Genomic DNA, 22,525 nt, shown 5'->3' with positions numbered 1-22,525 from the left:
ACAATTTTATTGTTTATAGTTACTTGGCTATACTTAAAGCTAATTCTTCAGTTCTTAATTCACTTTCTGACCCTTTTCCTTTTTAAATGTATTTAATAATCTATGCTTTCTTTTTTGGCTCTATCTTATTCATAGCCTTTTGTTAAGCATCAACTTTTTTACATAAATTTCTTCAATCTGAGACCTGCAGTCTACAAAAGCATGTGGGCAATGAAAGATCAAGAATCAACCCAGATGGGATGTACGTTGGAAAAGTTTATTCTCAAATGAAGAGAGTGAAAATAAATACAACTTTTCAGGGAAGGAGGGAGCTCTGGCGCTCTGACCACAACCATTCTCCAGCACCTTTGGCATTGCTGGGCCAGTGATGGCGTGACTGAATGAGGTGGCGGTGGGAATGGAGGGATCTACCCTCACTTGATGAGTGGTCACCCCTTTTCCCCCGTTCCTCACCCCATGTGGTGAGTGGAGACGCGCCCCAGTGGGGGGAAGTAGAGGCCGGGTGATGGAGGTCTACAATGGAGAGGTGATGGCGATGTCCCAAGAGAGGAGGGTGAGAGACGAAATGGAAAAGAAAACAAAATAAACAAAATGAAAAAATGGGCGTGCTTCAACATCCCTTGTACATAGTCCTTGTCTTTCCGTGGTTGGTCTTTGAAACAGTGTAGATGTCACGAACACTGTGGGGCTGTCTGTAGGCGAGCTACAGTTTCTTCAGCACTCTCGCTGCTGGCCTCTTACACAGACATGATGTGCTTGACGAAAGCTGCAGGAAGAAGTTCAAATATTTAGCTTCCTGGAAATTCAAAAAAAAAAAAAAAAAAGGAAGTGGAATGGTTTGAAGTCCGGTCTTACCCTCATAGTGCACACTGCCGTTCTCGTCCTCCTGGCCGGCCATAAGGGCATCAATCTCTGGCTCGCTCATCTTCTCTCCTGTGGATGCACAACGATCCATGTCAGGGATATGTTTCCCATTTCACTCACTATTGCATGCTAAGCAAACTATATGTGTGTGCTTCTAAATTTAGGAGGCTCACCCAGAGTGGACAGCACAATACGCAGCTCAGCACCCATAACTGTGCCATTGCCCTCCTTGTCGAAGACGCGCAGACCCTCAACGTAGTCATCATAGGTTCCCTTGGGTTGAGCGTCGACCTCCTTCAGCATAGGCAAGAAAGCGTCGAAGTTGAGCCTCTTGTTGGCCAAGTCTGTTGATAGCACACCAAATTATTACACATACCATGACACAGACTGCTCTTTTGTGTTAGAAAAAACAGTTTATGTCTCACCGTCAGCAGTTGGGTTGCCCAGAATCTTATTAACGGACCTGTTGGTGGGATTCTGGCCCAGAGCACGCATGATGTCAGCCACCTGGTTGTAGGCCACCTGGCTGTCACCAACTCTGTCAAAGAGACCAAAAGCCTCCTTGAAGTCTGGCCAGGAGGAGAGAAACAAAGTTGAGTACAAGTTCTTCAGGACTTATAGTTAAGACTTCAACAATAAGGAAGAATTAAAACAAAAAAGTCTGCCAGAGTCTTTTTTCTTGTTCCATCCAAATGGTATAATTGATATTATTTTTATGGCATGACATCCATGTTTTCTTTGCTGTGTTAGATCCATCCCCTTTGGATTTCCTACTCTATCTATTACAGTGTTACTACTAGTCATCTATGTCAGTTGCACAGTGCCACAACGTAGAGGAAGATTAAAGACAGTAAAAGCCACATAATTCTGTCATTGTTCTCAGCTAATTGAGAGGGACAGCTGTGAAGAGGAAGGCACCAACTGGGGGCCCAGACAATGGTTGGCTATGTCTGTGAATCCCACCAGGAACTCAAAGTGACCTTTTTGACAGATTAATGTGTTCGTGTGGCTTCTGAACAGCAGTTGTACCCTTCCACCACACTCGACCCACCCCGTCCTTCTACATTCCTGCCTCCACTTGCATTTACAGCAACATTGCGTGCAAACTGATACACCCTGACAGAGAAATGCAGGCCATTTAGAGACATAGCGACATGGCCCCCCGTGCAGTCAAAGCCAAGAATGCTGACTGGGCCGTAATTAACACCGTAACTTGGAAAGGAACTTAATGTTAGACATATAGTATAGCTGTACCAGAATGTGCAGAAGCAGCACTAAACAAATAAGCCTGATTGAAAACGTGTTAAAGGTTTGCCTGCAAGTCTAGGATACACAACTGGAAGAGTTTTAACTACACAAAAGTATCCATGTCCAAATGGGGACCCCAATATATCCCATAGGGCATGTTTATAGAGGACATGTCTTTCGGCAGTTAAACAAAAAAGGTATGGGGTGATTCAGATTCTTGTGTAAGCTGATGCCACCAGCACTGCATCTTAAACCCTGACCTAAGGATTAACGCCCCTCCTGAATAAGGACAATGGCGACTTGCAAGACAAGGCTGAGAATAGACATGTCTGAAATCTTTCCCGACAGCTGGAGAAGTTGGTAGAATGGCATGGCGCTCTTCATCCTCTGCTTCCACTTTTCTAGCACTTTAATCAGATTAAAAGTTCATCTAAGTAAGCCTGGAGCTACTCTGAGAGTTTGGTTCGTGTGACAATTGCAAAAGCTAGACGTAAATACCTACCAGCACATTGATTGAGAGGTTGGTGCCTTCATATATGAGGCAAAATTTCTCTTTTTCTTTTTCTTCACTTACCCTCAATCTGGTCCGGTGTGAACTCAGTCTGTCACATTTGAAAAGGCACATTAACAAATACACAAACACACAGAATACAGAGAAATAAAGAAAAACAAAATGAGTATATCCAGCTTATGTAACTGTCCAAAGGATTCTGAACACATGATGGATGCTGAAACTCTAAAACGGCCTCTTTGCATTAGAATATTAGCCTTTTTAGACATTAAACATAGACATGTGAATGCATTCCAAGACTCTAGTCCTGGGTGCCAGTCTTCATTTTGCCTCACTAGCAAAAGTCTCAGTTTTGGGGTCATTATCGAGCTCATATCCAAACCAATTAAAAGGAAAAAAAGGTAACTCCATCAGCAATGCCCCACCCAAAAGGTCCAAAACAGAAGTTCGTACACACCATTTTGGAGAGCAGGAGCTGGAGGAGATGAGAAGCTGAAGTCCCAAGACAGTGTGGTCCTTAGCCATGGTCAAAGCACCCCTCTTATTTATTCCGGGCATGTGATGTCACGTATGCTAATGGGCAGATCAGATGACACATTGGAACATCTTTAACTTTCTTAGGGCAAACGGAAAGGAGAGCTGTACGCCCTCGGAGCAGTGGGAGTAGGCCTTTAGAAGGGGACAGGGCTATTTTTAGAAGGCTGAAAGAACGGTTGCAAGATTTCAAAGAGTCTGTGAATGCATTACAATTTCAACCGAAATGCTTTTGGCAGCATTGACACTTAAGACTTCTCTCCTCTGGAAAGAGATGTACAGCTGGTGAGTGAAAATGCAGAAAACTCAGCTTCCTTGAGGCTCACTTGAGGAGGGCTCCAGGTGTGAGGAGCTCATTTACAGGGTGGTATTTTTAAACAGCCCCACTGCTCCTCCTCTTATGGTTAAATAACAGAACCGGGCAAAAAATCGTTTGAAAAGTTCACTCCATTCAGGCATGTGTTAAAAACATTGACACTGAGTGGCAGATAACCTGAAAACAACAGGTTTTATAACAATTCTAAAGACCTTAAAAAGATCTGCTCTCACAGCGCTACCCTCAGAATAGGACAAGTAACAAATAAATTCATAATGTGCAGATATACTGGCTTCAACTAACTAAAAATTGATCAGTTTGTCCATTAATAAATAGGCAAATACACTGGAGCAAAGTTAAGCTTACATAATGTAGGTTATGTTATTAAGAACTACATTCATAGCACAATAAATGACGTTTTTAAAAGTCAATTTCATTTCCATCTTCAGCAGAGCTCTCCATGGTGCTGACAGCGGAACAGAAAGAACCAATAAGATTAATCTTAATAAATGAATTTCTTGATGCATTTTTTGATGTAACAAACTTAATTTAAAAAACTGGAAAAAAATCTAAAATCATTACCTGCGATTCTGCGAAGTGCAGTTTCATTTTTCAAGTTATTTATAGCCCACCTATTACAAATCACAATTTCAAAGCATCAAGGTTATCCTTACTTTATGTAAGTAATAGTAACTAATCCTCATATACAATTATTACCCAACAGTTTAGATTCATAGATGCATAGAGATTCTTTTTAATCGTTTATCTGTAGAAAGCATTTTAAAATTTTCTTTTATTGTCTGGTGTTTCCACTCTCTGTAGTTTATAAGACCAAACTCGGTTGGCTTTGTAAACATGGGCAGTAAGAGGTCAGCAACAGCATAGTATGTGCCAACTTTGGGAGTCATGAGTGATGGGACGGGGCGAGACATTCACAGAGACGTAACACACAGTCATCATAGTCAAGACAGCAGTACACCAGCTTTGTGAGGACCTCGCGCCCCGAGGTCGTTTATACCTTGTACAACTCTGCTGAACACATCCAGGTGATATTTGTTATGATGTGGGATGACATAGATGTCTTTAATGTCTGTAACTGTGATATTGTTGTTGTGGTTATTTGTCTGACAGTCGCCCCGAAGCACAAATTTCTGAAAGGATAAATAATAAATCTAATTGAATCAATCCATCCATCCTCCCAACTCTAAGTTGTGCTGACATCTGTCCGTCCATCCGTCCATCCGTCCGTCCGTCCGTCCGTCCGTCCGTCCATCCAATCCAATCAGTTCAGTTTGGGTAGAATTTGACTCTTGGTTCGAATTAGATAATTAGTTTGGTATCACAGGGCAGAACCACAAATGAAGGTAGGAGATAGTGACCAGACCCTAAAAGTAAACAGTTGGATAGTAGGTAATATAGCATCATAGCAGCTACATGAAACAGGCACAAAGAAGGCAACAAAAAAAAAAAACAATTGAGAAAAGGAGGCAGAAATAGAGACAAGACAGGGAAAATAGAGATAACAGGAGCCTTTGATTGGTTAGAGGCTGTCAGATTCATACGAATCTTTCATTTTTTAAAATAATTTGTTCATTGCTGTCTGTTTAGAGGGACGCCAGTATTGACAGAGTCCTGATATTCTTTGATTTCAGCTGCTCTGCTTTTCTCTTTAAAAAGGCGATTATTGGATTCAAGTCTGACAACATACTAGGACAGGTTGTAGTGTGATTCTGGCAGTTTCCTCATTGTTCTGTTAGGCATCTGCAGACTGGGAGCCATCCTGTCAACCAGCATTTTGGTATATACACAATCTACCAGTCTTCCCAAAACCTTTCACATGGTAATCGTCTGTGGACCGCGTGCGCCCAACTTTCAGAAGTCTTCTTTTGGAATTCTTTAGCAAAATTCAATCTTGTAGTTTTCCTTTAAAGAGCCAGCAGTGTTTTTTCGCTTAGGGTGCCGTCCATAGAGGATGGCATTATGCTATGTGTTGTGAGCCATTTCCATTTATAAACCCTGTGCCAAATCTGAAGCGCTAGCTTTCTTAGAGCTAGACTGTGCAAGTAATGCACTGCCCATGGTGTCATTTTAGGAGGTCAGTTGCTGGTTAGCACGATTATTGCTGCAGCTGTGCTTTGACTGACTTTCTGTCGGTGCCCAGTCTTCTTGTATCCTTTTTCCATCCTTAATTTAGATTGTTCAGTTCCTCTGGCAGTTCTTTTTCTATTTGGAACAACACATAGGTCCAAACAACAAGGAGGCTCTGGTGTTCACAGGTCATTTTATAGTCATGTTCATTGGTTCAAATTATGTCAGTGATAACTGGTGTGCTTATTGCTGGTTTGGTTTCTGCCTCAGGGCCTGTATTGTCAGTACAGTCTTTCTGGTATAGTATTGTTCTTATGAAAGTCTACTTGTCAACTTGACAGTACCATTGATACAAACTATTATTTCAAATATAAAATGTTCTGAAAATTTAGAAAGCTGTGAATTTCATAGAAGAAATCTGTTTTGGTTTTTTTTTAGGTTAAATTTATGCTCATCTCTGCTGTCACATACATGTGACTCCACGTGGGTAACAGCCTAGAAGCAGTGATCCCTGTGTGTTAACACTGAGTGTTGTAGAAGGCTCAGGGCAGATTGGTTTAGGTGAGGGAGACTATATATGCCTGCGTGTTTCATTAATATAAACTTATTAATGAAAAATATGCCAATTATGTATAAATACCAGCTACAGTACTGTGCAAAAGTCATTTATAATACTTTGCTTCCAAGGAGCGAGACTTTCTTGCTGTCAGTTGGTGTTGAGCAATAGGTCTCCAGTGCATATGGTGTGCAGGATATCCTTAAAAGATTTGAGGAAACTGGAGTCGAGGACCAAAGCAGAAGTGTCAGGCCTGAAAAATCAACTACAGATGGACAAGATTTAAAAGTCATGTCCTTAAACATCCAAAGAAGAGCTTTGAATGTCCTTCAAGAAGCCTGGAGAACTATTCCTGAAGACGACTTAAAGAAATAACAAGAAAGCCTGCCTAAAATAGTTCAGACTGTACTGAAGAATAAAGGTGGTCACACCAAATATTGACTTTCAAGCTCGATAGAATTGTACAAACTCTGTTTTTGCCTTAAACACCGGGAATTGAGGGATGGAACAAGACTTTTGCACATTACTACATGCTTATGATCTTCCTTAAGTACAACCAGTTGTAAGAATACAGCAGTTTTCCATAAACATTTTTTGGCCTTTTGGACAAGTATATATATATATATATATACACGATTGTTAAAATAGAATAAATGTTTTCTCTAAAGTAGGTCCAAAAGGAAGGAAAGACACTTATAGTGCTGCTAGGCTGCCTAAGTTGTCATCGTCTATGTAACACAAAGCAATCAGCTGCTGAGCATCAGAACGGACACGTTGGAAGATACTTGTAGGAGCGCGTGAACCACAGTGAAGCACTTGCCTTTGGAGACCACTCCCCTCCTGGACAGATGAGCTCTATTTTTACTCTCATTCCCACTGGTGGTATTGAGTTTCTCCTACGCTGCGTTTGCTCTGCGAAGACTGAGGTCTCAAGACTCCCTGGTACAGTAGCCACCTCCCCCTTCACCACCTCCTCCTACCAAGCTGGCCGTGGGTCATAAAGAAGCTCTGGCAGGGAGCTTAAAAAAGAGAGATGGCATTGTGTTGCTGCTTGGTACATGAGCCTTATATGGAAAAGACTGGATTAGATGAGCTAATGGTCCCACAGAGGAAGAAAAACAGAAAATTCATCTCATTGCAATACAATATTTATCACTTAAAGCCAGTTTAAACCCAAACTTTGCTTGCATACACCAAATGATAATGAGAAAAAAACAAAAACATCTGATGAGATATAAATACACTGCTAATGAAGTCACCACTGAGTGAACTTTGTGGCTCTCTGCTGCCCCTCTGTGCTTTTTCTTCACCGCTGCACAACATCGACAAACTAGGCAGCTGCGTTACGTCTGGTGCAACGCAACGGAGCATTGCACCAGACATTTCTACACCCAAAAAAGACAATAGAAAACAAAAGCATTTAAACTTACAGAGAGCAGACAGATATATACAGCTAAGTGCTAAAAAAAAATTACAGTCAGCTTTCCCATGTTTTCATTTTAAAATTAGTTCCCTTCCTTTTAGTTCACAGAGCAGGAGTTGCTGGGGCATGCTAGGGAAGCTCACAACCTTGACACGTTTCCAAAACATTACAGGAAATGTATTGTTAATAACACATGACGTTTCCAGGTGGGAAAAGCAGGAAAAACATGGCACAATGTCTGAATGTTGAATTAAAAGCCAGCCGTCATGACTGCGGTGCCCATGTGTGACAAAGAGCAGAGCGGTGTGGGTCTTCTTATTCAATGATTTCCAGTGTGGGTCTGGGATCATTACCCGCAGACACTTTCTACACCTCAAAGGCCGGGAAGCGGGCGCTCATTGGATGCAGAAGGTCAGCCAGGAAGTAGATGGTTCCTGCCATGCCTGATAAGAAGAAGGGACACTGTTTAGTTAGTTTAGTTTCCGTAGATACACGACCAATAATATGGCCTCCCCAGTCAGCTAGCTGTGGTCTCATGCATGTATCACTTATTCCTATCAGATGAATTATATACTTTACTTATGAGTCATTATGGTTTTTTTTATACAGTTATATTTGAATGATTACCAAAGCAGGACTTTGAATCGTCTCTAAAACAGACTACCCAGACAGCTGGAGCTGACTGCTGTTGCTAGAGACTGAACTGAACCTCTCCACCACGTTTCTGCTGTTGGGGCAGAAATCCAAAGACTGAAGATTCTGGTATTTTATTTATATGTTTCTCTAATAAAAACACATTCGTCTGTGTGTTGTACACAAATATAACTATAGCATTATCTCATAATTTAATATTGCAGTGGATACATCCACTACCACTGAAAACTGACCTTGGTAAGGCAGCTTATCAGTTTTCTACATTCACTTAGTAACAGAGAATCAGTTTGGTTGATGTAATTATTAGAAAGCTGATATTTGTACCCTTTTTGTTAAACCTGCAACCCTGGCTGCTTTAACACTGCACTGCAGAAAGTATTCACTCACCCATTCAAAATCAGGTGTTCCAAAAGTTTCCATGGCAACAGGTGTATAAAATCAAACACCTAGGCCTGCAGACTGCTTCTAGCAGCTCAGTGACTTCCAGAGTGGTACTGTGATAAGATGGCATGTGTGCAACAAGTCCAGTCGTGAAAGTTCCTCACTACTAAATATTCCACAGTCAGCTGTTAGTGGGATTATAGCAAAATGGAAGCAATTGGGAATGCTAACAACTCAGACATCGAGTGGTAGATGGTAGAGTGCGTTGAAGTGGATGGTGCGCAGAGGTCACCAACGTTTTGCACAGTCAATCGCTACAGACCTCCAAACTTCATGTGGCTTCTGATTAGTTCAAGAACAGTATGGAGAGAGCTTTATGGAATTGGTTTCCACGCTGAGACGTGTTCTCTGGAGTGACGAATCACACTTCTCCATCCACTCTTGGTTGGGCGGTTGCCAGGGGAATGGTACTCCATGAACTTCACTGTGCCAAGTGTAAAGTTTGGTGGAGGGGGGGCCAAGGTGTGGGCTTGTCTTTCAGAAGTTGAGCTTGGCCCCTTGGTTCCCATAAAAAGAAATCTTAATGCTTCAGACTACAAAGACATTTTGACCATGTCATGCTCCTAACTTTGTGGGAACAATTTGGGGATGGACCCTTCCTGTTCCAACGTGACTGCACACCAGTGAACAAAGCAAGGTCCATAAAGACATGGATGTGCACGTTTGGTGTGGAAGAAGTTGACTGGCCTTCACAGAGTGCTGACCTTAACCCGACAGAACAGCTTTGGGATGAATTAGAGCGGAGACTGTGAGCCAGGCCTTCTAGTCCAACATCAGTGTCTGACCTCACAAATGTGCTTCTGGAAGAACGGTCAGTAATTCCCATAAACACTCCTAAACCTGTGGAAAGACTTCCAGGAAGAGTTGAAACTGTTATAGCTGCGAAAGCATGATCTGACATCATATTAAACCCGATGGGTTAAGAATGGGATGTCGCTCAAGTTCATGTGTTTGTGAAGGCAGACGAGTGAATACTTCTGGCAGTACATTGTGCATTTATGTGTGAGGGACAGATGAACATGTGTGAAGCAGCTGGCTGTGATTACAAGTTCATATTTCTTACCACAGAAGCCAATTTAGCTCCTTTCAAAATAATCTTATTCAATTTCCACTGCACTACTCCTGTAATCTCACAGCATGACTCATTTATTTGCACTTGTAATTCTTACTACAATGTAAGCCATGCCTGCAACCTGGCAACAGCAAGTCTTAAATATCTAACAATGTACCAAACCCAGAAAAATGGCATCATTAAAAATGTAGTGCTTAGTTTACCTTGTAATCTGTGACACATGTAACAAAAACTTAAAAAATGCCCTTTTGTGCATAACATGATATTTTTGGAAGGTTGGATCTGCCATTATGCATTACCTTCAAAGAGAGAGAAGGGAGTGTCTGGTGTCCGACATCCATGTTTGCCGTAGTTCATACACCAGTCTGCAAACTGCAGCGAAAGAGAAATTAATGTTACAACAGTAATGACACTGGACCGCTGATCCGTCTCCGGAGAACAGCGAGCAAATGTCAACAAGTCCTAAAAATCGGGCCCTTCTCTGTGAAATCCGAGCATCTGTCGATGTATCGGATTACGACCACAATGTTGTGCTTGGAGGCAGGCAACACATCTGAAGAGTCTATTTCCATCTATGAATAGATTCATATTAATGAAAGCACATGTGGAACTCTCGCCATCTGGAGTGCATCCAAGACCAGCTCGCTAGCGGCTAGCGAGCCACGCTTTGACGCCAACTCGCACAGACAGCGACCGACCTGCTGTCAATAAACATAAAAGGCCCTGCCTCTCACATGCCCATCGTTTCTGGAATAATTTTCAATTTTAGGGCTGGCGAGTGACCAACTACGTTCTGATTGGTTAAGCTTTGAACTGAAGTTCAATATGACTTTTGCGTCTCACATCAAAGTCGTTGAGCGTCGAGGGAGGATGCGACAGAGACTCAAAAATGGAATTATAAAAGGACTTCTCGTGGCTTTCTACAAACACATTAAAATTTCAGGGATAAAAAACGTCCTGCTCTTATGAGGAACCCCTAGTCATAACTCTACAGCGTCAGACAGTGGAGGCATTAATCAAGCCTTTGGACACTAATTATGATGGATGCACTGCTGGTGCGACGCAATTAATATTTGCGGTTATTTGATCAGACGACTGGCCGCTGCAGCCCAGGAGTGATTACATTATTAAAGAGCTTTTATGTCCTCTCACCATGCAGGCTCTGTACAGGTGCTTCGGATCCTGCGTATGCCGGTACAACGCCAAGAAAGTGTAGGCGTTACCAGCCGCGCCGTGGCACAGGCCGTAGCCCTTTTTCAGCAGGCCGTACCACCACACCACCTCCCCGCACTGCAGAGCGTCGCCCAGGTACTGAGGAACTCTGAAAGCCTGGAATGAGGGACATGTCATCATCTTAACTGTGATAAGCATAAAGCAGATCTTGATTTCTGTGAGATCTGAATTAAAAAAAACCTCCAAGTTAAAAAGAGAACCTCAGCGGTACTGTATAAACGATACCCTCTGTCTCATGTAGCACGATAAGTTAAGAAATACTACAAATAAACTGTTCTGTGGATATGTTCTGTGAGGACTGTTTGTCCTTTAAATGTCATTCATTGGCAATATTATTCAATTTAGACAGAAAAGGGAGAATTTTATGAGATTAAAACATGACTCTACTTCACCACAAGATGGCACTATGAGTCTTTCGATGACCCCTGTGTTTCTCAGACAGTGGTTTTTAACAAAGTACCCCACAGAACCCCTTTAATTTGTCAGTTAGGCTTAGCTAACTGTTTATAACCATCCATAAGTAACAACTTATTTCAACCCTTTACCCGCAGCTTTTAGTGACTATTCCAGTTAACAGCTGCCCACAATGTTTAGTGACTGGTTTGAATAGAATAGAATAGCCTTTATTGTCATTGTACAGAGTACAACGAAATTGGAGTGCCACTCCCTTGGTGCAAGTTTCAATAATAAATATAAATGTAAAATATAAAAAGTACAAAAAAACAATCGTAAGTACTCAAACAATAGTATGTACAATATATACAGGATAGCAGCATTAATATAATGACAGTATGACAGGTGAACTGCTTATCCACCAGTTCACCTAGCTAAAGTACTGTGCAAAAGTCTTGAGCCACCCCTCATTTCATTATATGTTGCTAGGAAATCTGGAAATAGGTGCCGACAAGGAGCAAAATATAATGAGCTGAAAGATGGCTCAAAACTTTTGCACAGTTATGCATTTTAACTATTTAATTTTATGGACAGTTAACAAAAATATTAATGCAGTTTAATCTTTAAATTCATACTTACAGCTAACACATTGTGGGGATTAGAGAAATATTTTGCTGCTATTGTTAATAATCATCATCATTACCATTGCATTAATAATTAATATTGATATTGTATTCAGATGTTTAAACATATTGGTACCCAATTAGCCTTTATTACAGGTGCAGCTATAACCACTTTAAACTGTTGAGTTAAATCAATAATCTTAAATGCTTTTGAATGCTTGTTATAATCTTAAATGTGTATGTGCTGATTCTGTTGGGTTATAAAAGAAAGGCCTAACTCTGAGTACACTCTGTGCCAAAGTAGACAGGAAGCGCAGGCTTTTGCAGAGTGTGCTTGTGAAAGTGGAACTAAAGCAGAGTCTAAGTGTAAGTTACTTTGAGGAGCTGTTGGGAGGATGCTATTTGAATAACCAGGTTATTCATTATTGTCTTTTATACATTTATATCTTTTGATTAAGCTTTTAGTAGAAGTTCTTGATTAAAACATTTATTCAACATATTACAAATATAGTTTCAGTTAGGTTATTATGCACATGAGAATTGGCCTCTCTTCTCATAAGACAAAGTTCGTGTGAGGTCGAGCCACACACGCACGCACGCACGCACGCACACGCACACGCACGCACACGCACACAGCAGTTAGACTCAGGGGTAGGTGAAGGTTCAAATAATATTTTGTAAAAGCTTGCAACTGCAAAATTGTGCCTGCAAAAGAACAGTTTGTTGCAGAATGTGTGCCTGATGTTCCAGACGATAAGCGAGCGTCCGGCAGCGACAGGAAGACACCTGGGATGGAGACAAGGCGATGTTGTTTTGCAAACTGTGTTAAAAGTCATTGTGGTTTTGATTTGACGTATGCATATATTGTATCTGCTTAACGCATGAGGGGGCGTTATAAATTTCCCTGATGGTATAAAAACAACTGATTGTGTATTGTTCGAGAGAGATCGATGCTGATTGTGTAACAGTGTTCATGTCTCCACGCGTGTTCAGTAAAATCATCGTTTGACTCCACCCGGCTGGATCAGTGTTGTTATTTTGGAATTCCTCCTGTATCCCTCCTCAATATTTGAACCCTAACAACATCCATACAACTGCACTTTTATGCATTACTTTTAGCCAACTGCTGACTTTTCTGCTTAACACTGTTCCGGTGAACAGACTAACTAAATGCAGTTTCATGTAGGACCTGGTACACAAACAGACTGAACAGACTCACTGTTTCTTTCTGCAAATGAGTAATCAAATTTTCAAGCTCTCAGTCTTTACCTTGTAGGCCTGCAGGAGCATGTACACGACCCCCGGAGATCCGTGGCACCAGTGCACCAGCAGGTCTCGATCGTCCCCCATGCAGGGAGGGTAGTTTCCCGAGGGGAACTTAAGACGGCAGACGTGGTCGACGCTGGGTTTCACCAGCCTGTGCACGAGCTCCTCCGAGAACACAAAGCCAGGCTGTGAAGGAGGGGTAAGATCAAGTTCAGCGGAGGGAAAAAAAGGTGACAGGTGGCAACTTTGGTAGAGCGCGAGGTACCCTGGAAACAGACAGATTAGCTTCTGCACAAGAGCACTTATTAGAAAGTTAACTTTGGAGCTAGCATAATTAACTTTTTAGATGGCATAACAAATATTTGCAGGCTTGGCTTCTTAAACGAGGAGAGGGATTTGTATGTTTTCTTTGATTCTTAGAACTGAAAATTTAATAACTTCAGCTTTCAGAGTTCTTGGTGCAGCCATAGATCCCTTCGAATGAAAGTGCATACACCGAATTACTGCAAAACCACAGAAAATTATTTCCCATATGGCCTGCACAAGCACAAGACTACTCCACTTGCATCTAAAACCAGGATCCTGTTCCACCTGCATGAGGAAGTAGTAGATGCCAGCCAGGCCGTGGGCGGCCCCCACATACTGCTCCTGGTACCACTCGTACATCAGGGGGCTCTGGTTCTGGACCCGGAACTTCCTACTGAGGTGCTCACCCGATTCCAGCACAGCCTGGGTGATCTGCGGAAAGAAGCAAAAATATAAATTAGTGGAGATAAATGAGAGAAAATGGTTTAAACCTAGAGGTTTCTATGGCAACTGTCGCTCTCACAAAGAAAATACAACAAAATAAAAAACTTTGGACTGAGCGCACTGTTTCTGAATCACCTGTTGGATGTATCCATCTGGAATCCTGTCTTTTCCAAGCTGCTGGTTGATGAAGACCAGTGAGTAGAGGTAGCCCACCCGCCCATACAGCAGCTCGTCTGGCAGCTCGCCCGAACCCTTCACCACCGTCTGGTGGTACTGCATCAGCCTGGTGGAGAGGCACAGGAAGTTTGTGACAGATTTTTTGCACCACTGAACCACATCTTAAAATAGACCTTCTATTTATGACGACCTATAAGCGCGTACAATTAATTATATCATAAATGCGATTCCTGCTCCGGCAGTTAAATGAACTAGATCCGGACCATTAAGCTGGAAATTAAACTGGTCCAATCGGCTCCATTCGAGTGCATTTGATTCATACTGCAGATACTTAATAAAGCTGTAATAGCCTCAATAATACTAAGTGCAGTTGTATTGAAGAAAACATGCTGGCACGCAACACAATGATGTAGGCTATACAAACTGCATATTTTAATGGCTACGGAGGGGGGGTGGGGGGGGTCTAAATTATTAACAGGGACAAAATGTTTCTTTTTGCAGCTCACAGGCTCAGACTGGTGCTCTATGTGTTTCACAACATCATGGAGGAGATCCCCACAGAGGCAGACGTGCCTCTAACCTGTAACAGAAGACTCTCAAGGAGAAGTCTTTCACAGGAGGTGAGGTTTTGCAGGGAAACAATGCTGCAAATGTGAGTGCTAAAGAGCGTTTCAGTAACAGTGGAGTGACGTTACACAGCAAATCCATAAAATAAAAAGCCTTTTTCAGTATTTTCTTTAGTGCATTTGACATTTTTTGGGCCAGGAAAACTATCGCCTGTCAAACAGGAGAAGAAATCTGGCATCAAAACACATTTTCCTAAAGAGAAACCTCCCAAGAAAGGAGAAAACTGCTGCAGACACAGTGGTGGTTACGTAGTACACTTTAATGTACACCTAAACTCATTACTTATACCGACTTATATGAGGCTGACCTGTTGATGCACTCGTCGCTCTCTTGCACTCTCTGAAGGCGATAGAAGACGACAGCAGCCACGGCCAGCGGCCCCGCATCCCCACACAGGAAGGTGACGTCATGGCGCCGGGTCAGGCACTTGAGGCTCTGGGTGACATGCTCGAGAGCTTTGTGAAGGAACGAGGGCTCCCTGAACACATCATGGAGGTGCAGATAGAGCAGGGCGATGCCTTTTAAGACACAATGTTGAAAGTTTGGAAAGCGCCCCAAAATTTTTTCTTAATTTAAAGGTATACTGTATCTTGCAATTAGATGCTAGTAGATTTCAGTCAACTGAGTTTTGTTTTCTTAGCCCTCCCATTTCAATTGCATAATCCTAGCTACCATCGCTGCTTTAGGACAAACAACTCTGGCTGCCATTTATTTGTACTGAATGTATTTGTACTGTTTACCTCAGCTGTCAATGCTATTCAAGACGAAGAACAAGTGTCCACCTTTATTTACTCCGAGAGGCTGTAAAAGTCTAATATGAGTCCATGAGTCCATTAAGCCCCCTTCTGTCTAATGACAGTGATACTGAGGTGAGTTGTTGAGGATATCCTGAACTTTTCCAAGCACTGCTGTTTTTGCTGCTGTTAGCCTCTGCTAGCTGCTGTTAGCAAGCCTTACCAAAATGTTCTTTGAAGCAGCTCTAACATTGTTGTACCTGGACACTTAAACAACTCTTATAAAACTACTGTTTATTGGAGACAAAGTATAATTTTTAGGACACTCAAGCCTAACATTAGCTGGCTTAATGTTGGCTTAGCAAGAAGGTCCAGGGTTTGAATCCACCATCTGGCCGGAGACTTTCTGTGTGGAGTTTGGATGTTCTCTCTGTGTATGCGTGGTCAAAAGACAAGACTGCCCACAGTCCAAAGACATGCAGTTAGTGGAGTTAAGTTAGTGGAGGTTAAAGGTTATGCTAAATGGCACCACGGCACTCGCTCATATGTATTATTAATTAATTAATTAATTAATTACGTTTAGAAGAAGGTATCAGTCTGTTGGAAGACATAATTACACAATAATTCATGTTCATTAGTAGTCCACATAAAAAAAAGAAGGTCTCACTGAAGTAAAGCTGCATACAGGTAAACGGCAGAACAGTCTCACAGCATGTGCACAGTTACGTGCATTTCCCTGCTACTTGACTTATTTATCCCAGCTGTGTAATGCTATCATCACCTGCCCAGCCAGTGTAAGCAGTGCAGTCTCTGGGATCAGCAGACCTAAGCCCATTCTCCATGACACCTAACAGCTCGCTGATCTTGCTGCTCAGCCGCTGGGCAAACTCTGGTGTGAGCTAAGGGTTTAAAAAAATACAAAACAAAAACTGTAAATATCATGGTGGACATGAAAGACATGCTCGCACACTTCTTTTTAATGCATTACCTTTCCCTGAAAGTCAAAAAACGCCTGTGTGGATGCGAGGCTCCCATCATAGTCGGGGTAGGGATTCTTCAAGGCTCTTGTGTCCATTTTCAGAGCCTTGTTACTGCTGCTGCGCTGTTTTTTATTTTATCTGGGTCAGAAAATAATCTGCAGGGAAAAGAGGCAATGTAAAAGCCGCAAGAAGCACAGACGAAGATCGTGTAATAGAAGCAAGACTAAAAATAGCAAATTATCGATCCTGTAACATAGAATATAAAACAACACGGAGCATCGAGCCTGCTAGGCAGAGCTCCACACCCCCACACACCAACTCATGACAGCTAAGCTCAACTACGCTGCTTCTGATTACGCAGCTGAAGCTAGCTGCTAACATTAGCCGCTAGCTGCAAGGTTATGTTGTTATAAAGTAATGAACGACTTTATACCTTCAAATTATGACAGGGTGAGAAAATAAAATAGAAATTTGCACCTTGGTACCTTTGCAAGCGCTGCACTGTTGGTGTTTACTCTTCTTTGTCTTCACTTTTAGCTGACGGTACATCCGCACTGCTTTGCTCACTACTGACACCTCCTGCGGCAGGAGTGGTACTGCAGCTCAGAAACTCAGGGACGTCAAACTCATTTTGTATCGTGGCGTGAGCCACCTACACAGCGCAGTTTGATCTGAAGTGTGCCAGAAACTCCCCTTTCTGTCAGTGTACATGAGGTTAAGTACACATATAATCCCGGAGATATCTTAATATACGAAAAAGAAGTGCAGTTTCAACTCAGTTTCTCAGTTTTTCAACTGATAAAGCTGATCTACTCTATCAGCATGACTCTTTGGGCTTAAATTGTATGAAAGAAATTTGTAAAATTACAAAAAGAAGAAGAAGAAAGCCTCTGGTTGCTCATTGCCTAGACTGTCCTGTAAATATAAAAATATTTTTGTTGATTCATTGAAAATGTCCTACTTTTTAAACAGTCTAAAACAGGACTACCAACACTAACAAGGACACTAGCAATAAGCAGAACTAGAAAAAGATGAATCAGGAGGAATAAGGAGGGAGAAATGGTCTCTTCCTGTAACACCATTACCCTTCTGGGGGTTGTGTTGTTGCCTGTCCAGTGCACCAGCTGTCAGATTCATTTTCACCAAAGCTGCTGAAATTGGTTCACAACACTGTGCACTTCCTAACTGGACACACTGAGATCCCTGGAGTTCTTGTGCAGTTTAAATGTACCATAATCCTAGGAGGATCTAACATGCCATGGTGCGTTTATTAAAGGAAAATGATACAGTGAGTTGTGCAGCCTACTTCCACTCCTCGCTTTTAGTTTTAATTACCTCTGCTAAGCTGTGTCCCAGTGCCATTAGATACAGTTTAACTTCACCATGAATTAAGTGGTGATTTATGGCCTGATAAACATCAGTGTTTCCGCAGTCAGAAAACTGCACCAACAACCTTATTTAGGAGTTTAGAGTGACTGTCACACAGGTGTCTAATCCCAGGCATTTCAGCCCATCATCAGATCTTTATGGTAATTGCTCAGTCACAGTCGCCTACGTCAGTGAACCCGCCTCAGCTAATCTTGTCACCTTTTTTGTAATTTTATGATTAAAGACTCCACACTGGTGAGTCTAATGACTTCCAATATAAATAGAAAGGCCTAAATGCCTGGGCACGAGGTGTAGCGCAGGTCACACAAACTGCTACCATGGAAACATCATGTGCCACCAATCTGCTCTTGACCTTCTGCAGAGCTCAAACCACATGGTATTATTCCTGTGGATGGTGATGATAATTACTGTAGTCACAGGGAAGTGATATTGATTGGCATTCTGCTGAGCTTCCTAGCATATTCTGACTTATTGCAGAGATAGAAGTTGCCCCCAGATCTGCAGTCTTCTTTTTGTGAGAAGAGGACATTGTTATGGCACGGCGATATTAGAGATTGCAATGGGATGCATCCTCTGAAGGGCTTTGATCGTTCTCGGGTTTAAGACTTTAAAATACATCAAAACTGAATCCTAATTAAACTATAAACCAGCTATGCTAGTCTTACTTCAATAGGTTCCCGCAAGAGTACAGGCGAATGTTCGTACCAACAGTCCTTTGTGACTAAATTTTCAGCCTATTTGATGTTTTTTGATTATGATGCAAATGCTTTTAAGATAACATCAAAGTTTTGCAAGCCTTGAATTGCAGAGTTTTTAGCACTCATCTTAACTTGATGTAACATTTTTTTTCCCGAGTCGCTTATGAGCAGGATTGTTTGTTGTCCTTCCCCACCCCCCATCTTGATGACTCATGTGACCTTGTCTTTGAAAAGTGCAAATGAAGCTGACGATTAGATTAGCGCCCGATTTGCTTCAGTCATCACTGTCATTCTTTTGTTTTTCTGTTTACCGCTCTGCTTTTTATGTCTGTGTATGCTCCATTATTTCCTTTCAGTTAGAGAAACTTGGCTCTCCCAGTCATTTCCATATCAATTGACCGGGCTGCAGGTGAAGGCTACTCATGCAGTACAAAGTACAGAGCCTTTGCCCATATACCTCGGGACTGTTTTACCTTGCCTTCGGGGACAAGGAATGGAAATGAGGTTCCGAAATGCGACAAGATTCAGAAGGAGACCTTGGGGCTTGATTAGAGCTTCGCGATGAAAGACACATTATTGAACCGAGTCTCCCTCCCACTGTGCTGCCAGGAGAAATGGCTTCATGGAGGAAAACATTAAATAGATGTGAGATTGATCATTTGTTTGTGTTTCTAGGCCAGAATAACATTCGAGCTGACACCAAATCAGGCACTTAAACCTAATTTTACTGTATCATAATGCTAACATTATTGCTGTGAGCAAGATTTTTCAAGGATAAAGATGATGGAACTGTATATTAGTTCTCATTGGCGGAAAATGTCATTTAAAAAAGAACAAAACCAGCAATATGTTGATTATTGTGTATTTGTATGTGTAGTCAAAGCTGTTATCTCCTTTCCAAAGACTTCAGTGTTCAGCAAGCAACTCGTCAACACTGTCATTGCCAACATCAGCTTTGTAGGATGCTCACTGTGATTTTGATCCCTGTAAACAGATAGCTGTATATGAGTAATGCAGCATCTTTAGCTAAGGGACAGGATTTTAGTAGCAGAAGCTGTTTTTTTCTGCTTGTAGGCTGAGGCTTGTTCGAGCAGGATTTAGCTTCATGCAGGTAAACAGACTATACTTTTTATACAGGAAGTTTGGGCATTCTTCTTAGATTCCTATATTGGCTAGTTGGTGCATTAAGTACTTATTTACCAAATAAGTTTAGTGAATTAGCATGCTAACATTAGCTAAATTAGCATAAAGTAGAGAGGAGCTAAATGAGGAGCAAATAACAAACTGCTGTTTTATATAAAAATAGAGGAAACCTCTTTATAACAAATAACAGTTTTCATAAATAGAGAATACTGTAAATGTTGGTAAAAACTTTAACAGCAAATTAAAAGGTAAAATTTAGGCCCTTTTTTTAGGTCAATGCTGCAGGGCAACAATTTTACTGCAAAATGACACTGACACTCAGGAACCTTGCTTTAGTACAGGAATATAGCCAGAATACAACAACTTGAGTCAAGTTCCCTATTGCAAGGAGACACATCGCTCATGAGGGCTCATCCCAAACATGAATGTTAATGAGAAAGCCTGGCAGTCTGCACTCTAATTCATACCAAAGGTTTTCTCTTGGGTTGAGTTTGGGATTCTGTGCAGGCCTGTCAAGTTCTCCCACCCAAACCTCACTCATCCATGTCTTTATGGACTGTGTTTTGTGCACAGGTTTGCATTCATGTTGGAACTGGACTTGTTGCACAGGTGGCATCCTTTCATGGACCATGCTGGAATTCACTGAGATCTTGAGAGCGACCCATTCTTTCATAAATGTTTGTAGAAGCAGTCTACATGCCGAGGTGCTTTTATACACCCATGGCCATGGAAGTGATTGGAACACCTGAAATAAATGACTTGGATGAGTGACTGAATACTTTTGGTAGTGTAGTGCATTTAATGTTTATGCTTTACATATACTTGACAAGACAAGCAGTATACACTTATTGCTATTTGTCTAGGACTTGGAGGCAAAACACTTTTAAATAGTGTGTTTTTTTATCTAGTATGTCTATTTTACTGAGACACACTAGAAGTAATACCTTAGCTCTTTGTTCACAGCTGCTGAATACAATCCAAGTGACCTCGACACAACGTGACAGCCCGACAAACTGAACTTTGGATAATTTCTGATTGATTTACCCAGTCACCCATCACCTCCCTCTCTCACTGCCTCTCTCGGTTTCCCGCCACTCCTTTATATTCACGTGGACGGCCGGCCTGCTGCTACAGTGAGTGAACGCTGCCAGAGGAGGAGAGTCTCTGCAGACTCCAAACTGTGATGCACAAAGTCAACCACTTGACCCCCGGCTGTAGCCTGCAGCGTATTCCTCTACTCGCTCTCCAAAAGAGAGGAAAAAACAAAGATCTTCAGAGACACAAAGAGGCGCTTTCTGTTCTCTGTTGTCCAGCACTGCGGCTAGAGGTTGTGGGTGAATTAAATTCTACTATTCACAATCACTGCTATGCCAGGGGGTGTATTGTGTTAATGCAGAGATGCACAAAGCTTGCTTTAGACATTTATTTTGCCTTTTAAGAGCAGGTTTGGTCACAGTAACAAACACAGCTGTGTGATTATAGGACACTAGCAAAGCTGGATCTTCTTTCCACTCAGTCTGTTGGAAAACATCTTTTTATCACAAAGCCTGGCGGCGATATCTGCTGCACTCGGTCCTTTCAGTGAGCCCGCCTTTGTGATAAATCTTTTTTTGACCCGCAATTTCACCTCCTCTCGATCATAGGTTTAGATACAGCTCCCACAAAGGGGCTGACACAGCACCTGAGAGTATTTCCTTTCACCACCTTCCATTCGCACCTTCCTCATGCAGCAGAAGTTATTTAACCATAGCAAAAGACATGACTAAAACCCTCAATTTGAGGAGTGGTACAAACAGAGGAGGGAAAGCTAGTAGTCCTCCTTTCTTCCTTTTTCCCTCTCTAAGTGGTCGGGATCCATTTCGATCCCGGAGAACGGCCTGACAGCTGAGATAAAGAACATTCTGGTCTCTGACATGCTGCCATGGCCCCATCTGTGGCGGCGCTAAAAATACATGCAGTCTGGTGTCGCCATACCAGTCAACTGTCTAGGAGAGGGAAGGAGGTAAAGGGGGGAGGAAAGAACTGAGAGAAAGAGAGGTGCAGACAGATACAAGTCGAATCATTTGAGATGGAGCAGAGGGAAAAGAGGAACGACTGAAACGAGCGAGAGAAAGATAGAGAGGATGAATGAAAGCAATAGAGAAGAAATAGATAAGGGAGCACAAAGGAGAGCGAGGAGGGTGCTGTGTGCTCACTGTAATATTGCTATCTCAGGAAAGAGACATGAGCAGTGTACACGAGTTATACCACAGTGCTAAACCTCCTGGGCTCATCCAGTACATGACAAGCAAACACAGAGCGGCGAACAGGCAGATATGAAACTCTGTGGATTTGATCCCATTTGAAGAAATATGTAATATAGAACGACTGTGCAGGTCGCAGAGCACCGAGGCACAAGACATAATTAGATAAATTGTGAATGTGTGTGCAGAAATATATGGTCAAGATATGTCTATGACCAAAATTTATCATCATAAACTTGATTTAAATGATAGATGTAATAATGTGATGTCACTCACTGGTTTCTGGATTACTCATTTTGAAGCTTCGGTGTCTTTTTGTCTTTTGGTGTCACAAGTCACTACATCTGGGCAACTGGCATTCTCGGTTAGGCCCCACACAAGTCTAGAGACCAATTGGAGACTGATTGGCAACCAAAGGTCAAATCGACCAGTTGATGAGTGGTTGCTTGCAGTCGCTAGGAGAATTTGGTAAAAACTATGCTATCAACTAAAGGAAACACGAGGAGAGTTTTTGTGCAGCATGTTCTTAAAAAAAAGTATCTGTATTTTATTTATACAAGGA

The 22,525-nt window shown here is 42.0% G+C and overlaps 2 protein-coding genes across 3 annotated transcripts; both read right to left on the bottom strand.

Annotated features, from left to right (window-relative positions):
- Positions 1-235: 235 nt before the first annotated feature.
- On the bottom strand, positions 236-3,149 carry mylz3 (myosin, light polypeptide 3, skeletal muscle). Its single transcript, XM_026159374.1, has 6 exons — positions 3,081-3,149; positions 2,687-2,714; positions 1,290-1,433; positions 1,038-1,208; positions 856-933; positions 236-766 (listed from the first exon to the last, which is right to left on the bottom strand). The coding sequence occupies exons 1-6, from the start codon at positions 3,081-3,083 to the stop codon at positions 738-740; spliced, it is 453 nt and encodes a 150-aa protein (XP_026015159.1). The 5' UTR covers positions 3,084-3,149; the 3' UTR covers positions 236-737.
- A 4,098-nt stretch (positions 3,150-7,247) lies between these two features.
- On the bottom strand, positions 7,248-17,083 carry lancl1 (LanC antibiotic synthetase component C-like 1 (bacterial)). 2 transcript variants are annotated; one of them, XM_026159277.1, is made up of 10 exons: positions 16,968-17,083; positions 16,499-16,645; positions 16,292-16,409; positions 15,084-15,294; positions 14,108-14,255; positions 13,814-13,960; positions 13,226-13,408; positions 10,860-11,036; positions 10,007-10,079; positions 7,248-7,983 (listed from the first exon to the last, which is right to left on the bottom strand). In XM_026159277.1, the coding sequence occupies exons 2-10, from the start codon at positions 16,583-16,585 to the stop codon at positions 7,907-7,909; spliced, it is 1,221 nt and encodes a 406-aa protein (XP_026015062.1). In that variant the 5' UTR covers positions 16,586-16,645; positions 16,968-17,083; the 3' UTR covers positions 7,248-7,906. The 2 variants fall into 2 exon arrangements, with proteins under 2 accessions (XP_026015062.1, XP_026015061.1); XM_026159276.1 differs by having other exon boundaries at positions 16,976-17,083.
- Between the last annotated feature and the right edge of the window lie 5,442 nt (positions 17,084-22,525).

The sequence above is a fragment of the Astatotilapia calliptera genome, chromosome 23, assembly GCF_900246225.1.
Source record: "Astatotilapia calliptera chromosome 23, fAstCal1.2, whole genome shotgun sequence".
NCBI lineage: Eukaryota > Metazoa > Chordata > Actinopteri > Cichliformes > Cichlidae > Astatotilapia > Astatotilapia calliptera.
Note: the sequence above shows the minus strand (reverse complement) of the source record. Positions and strands in the feature narration are given on the sequence as shown.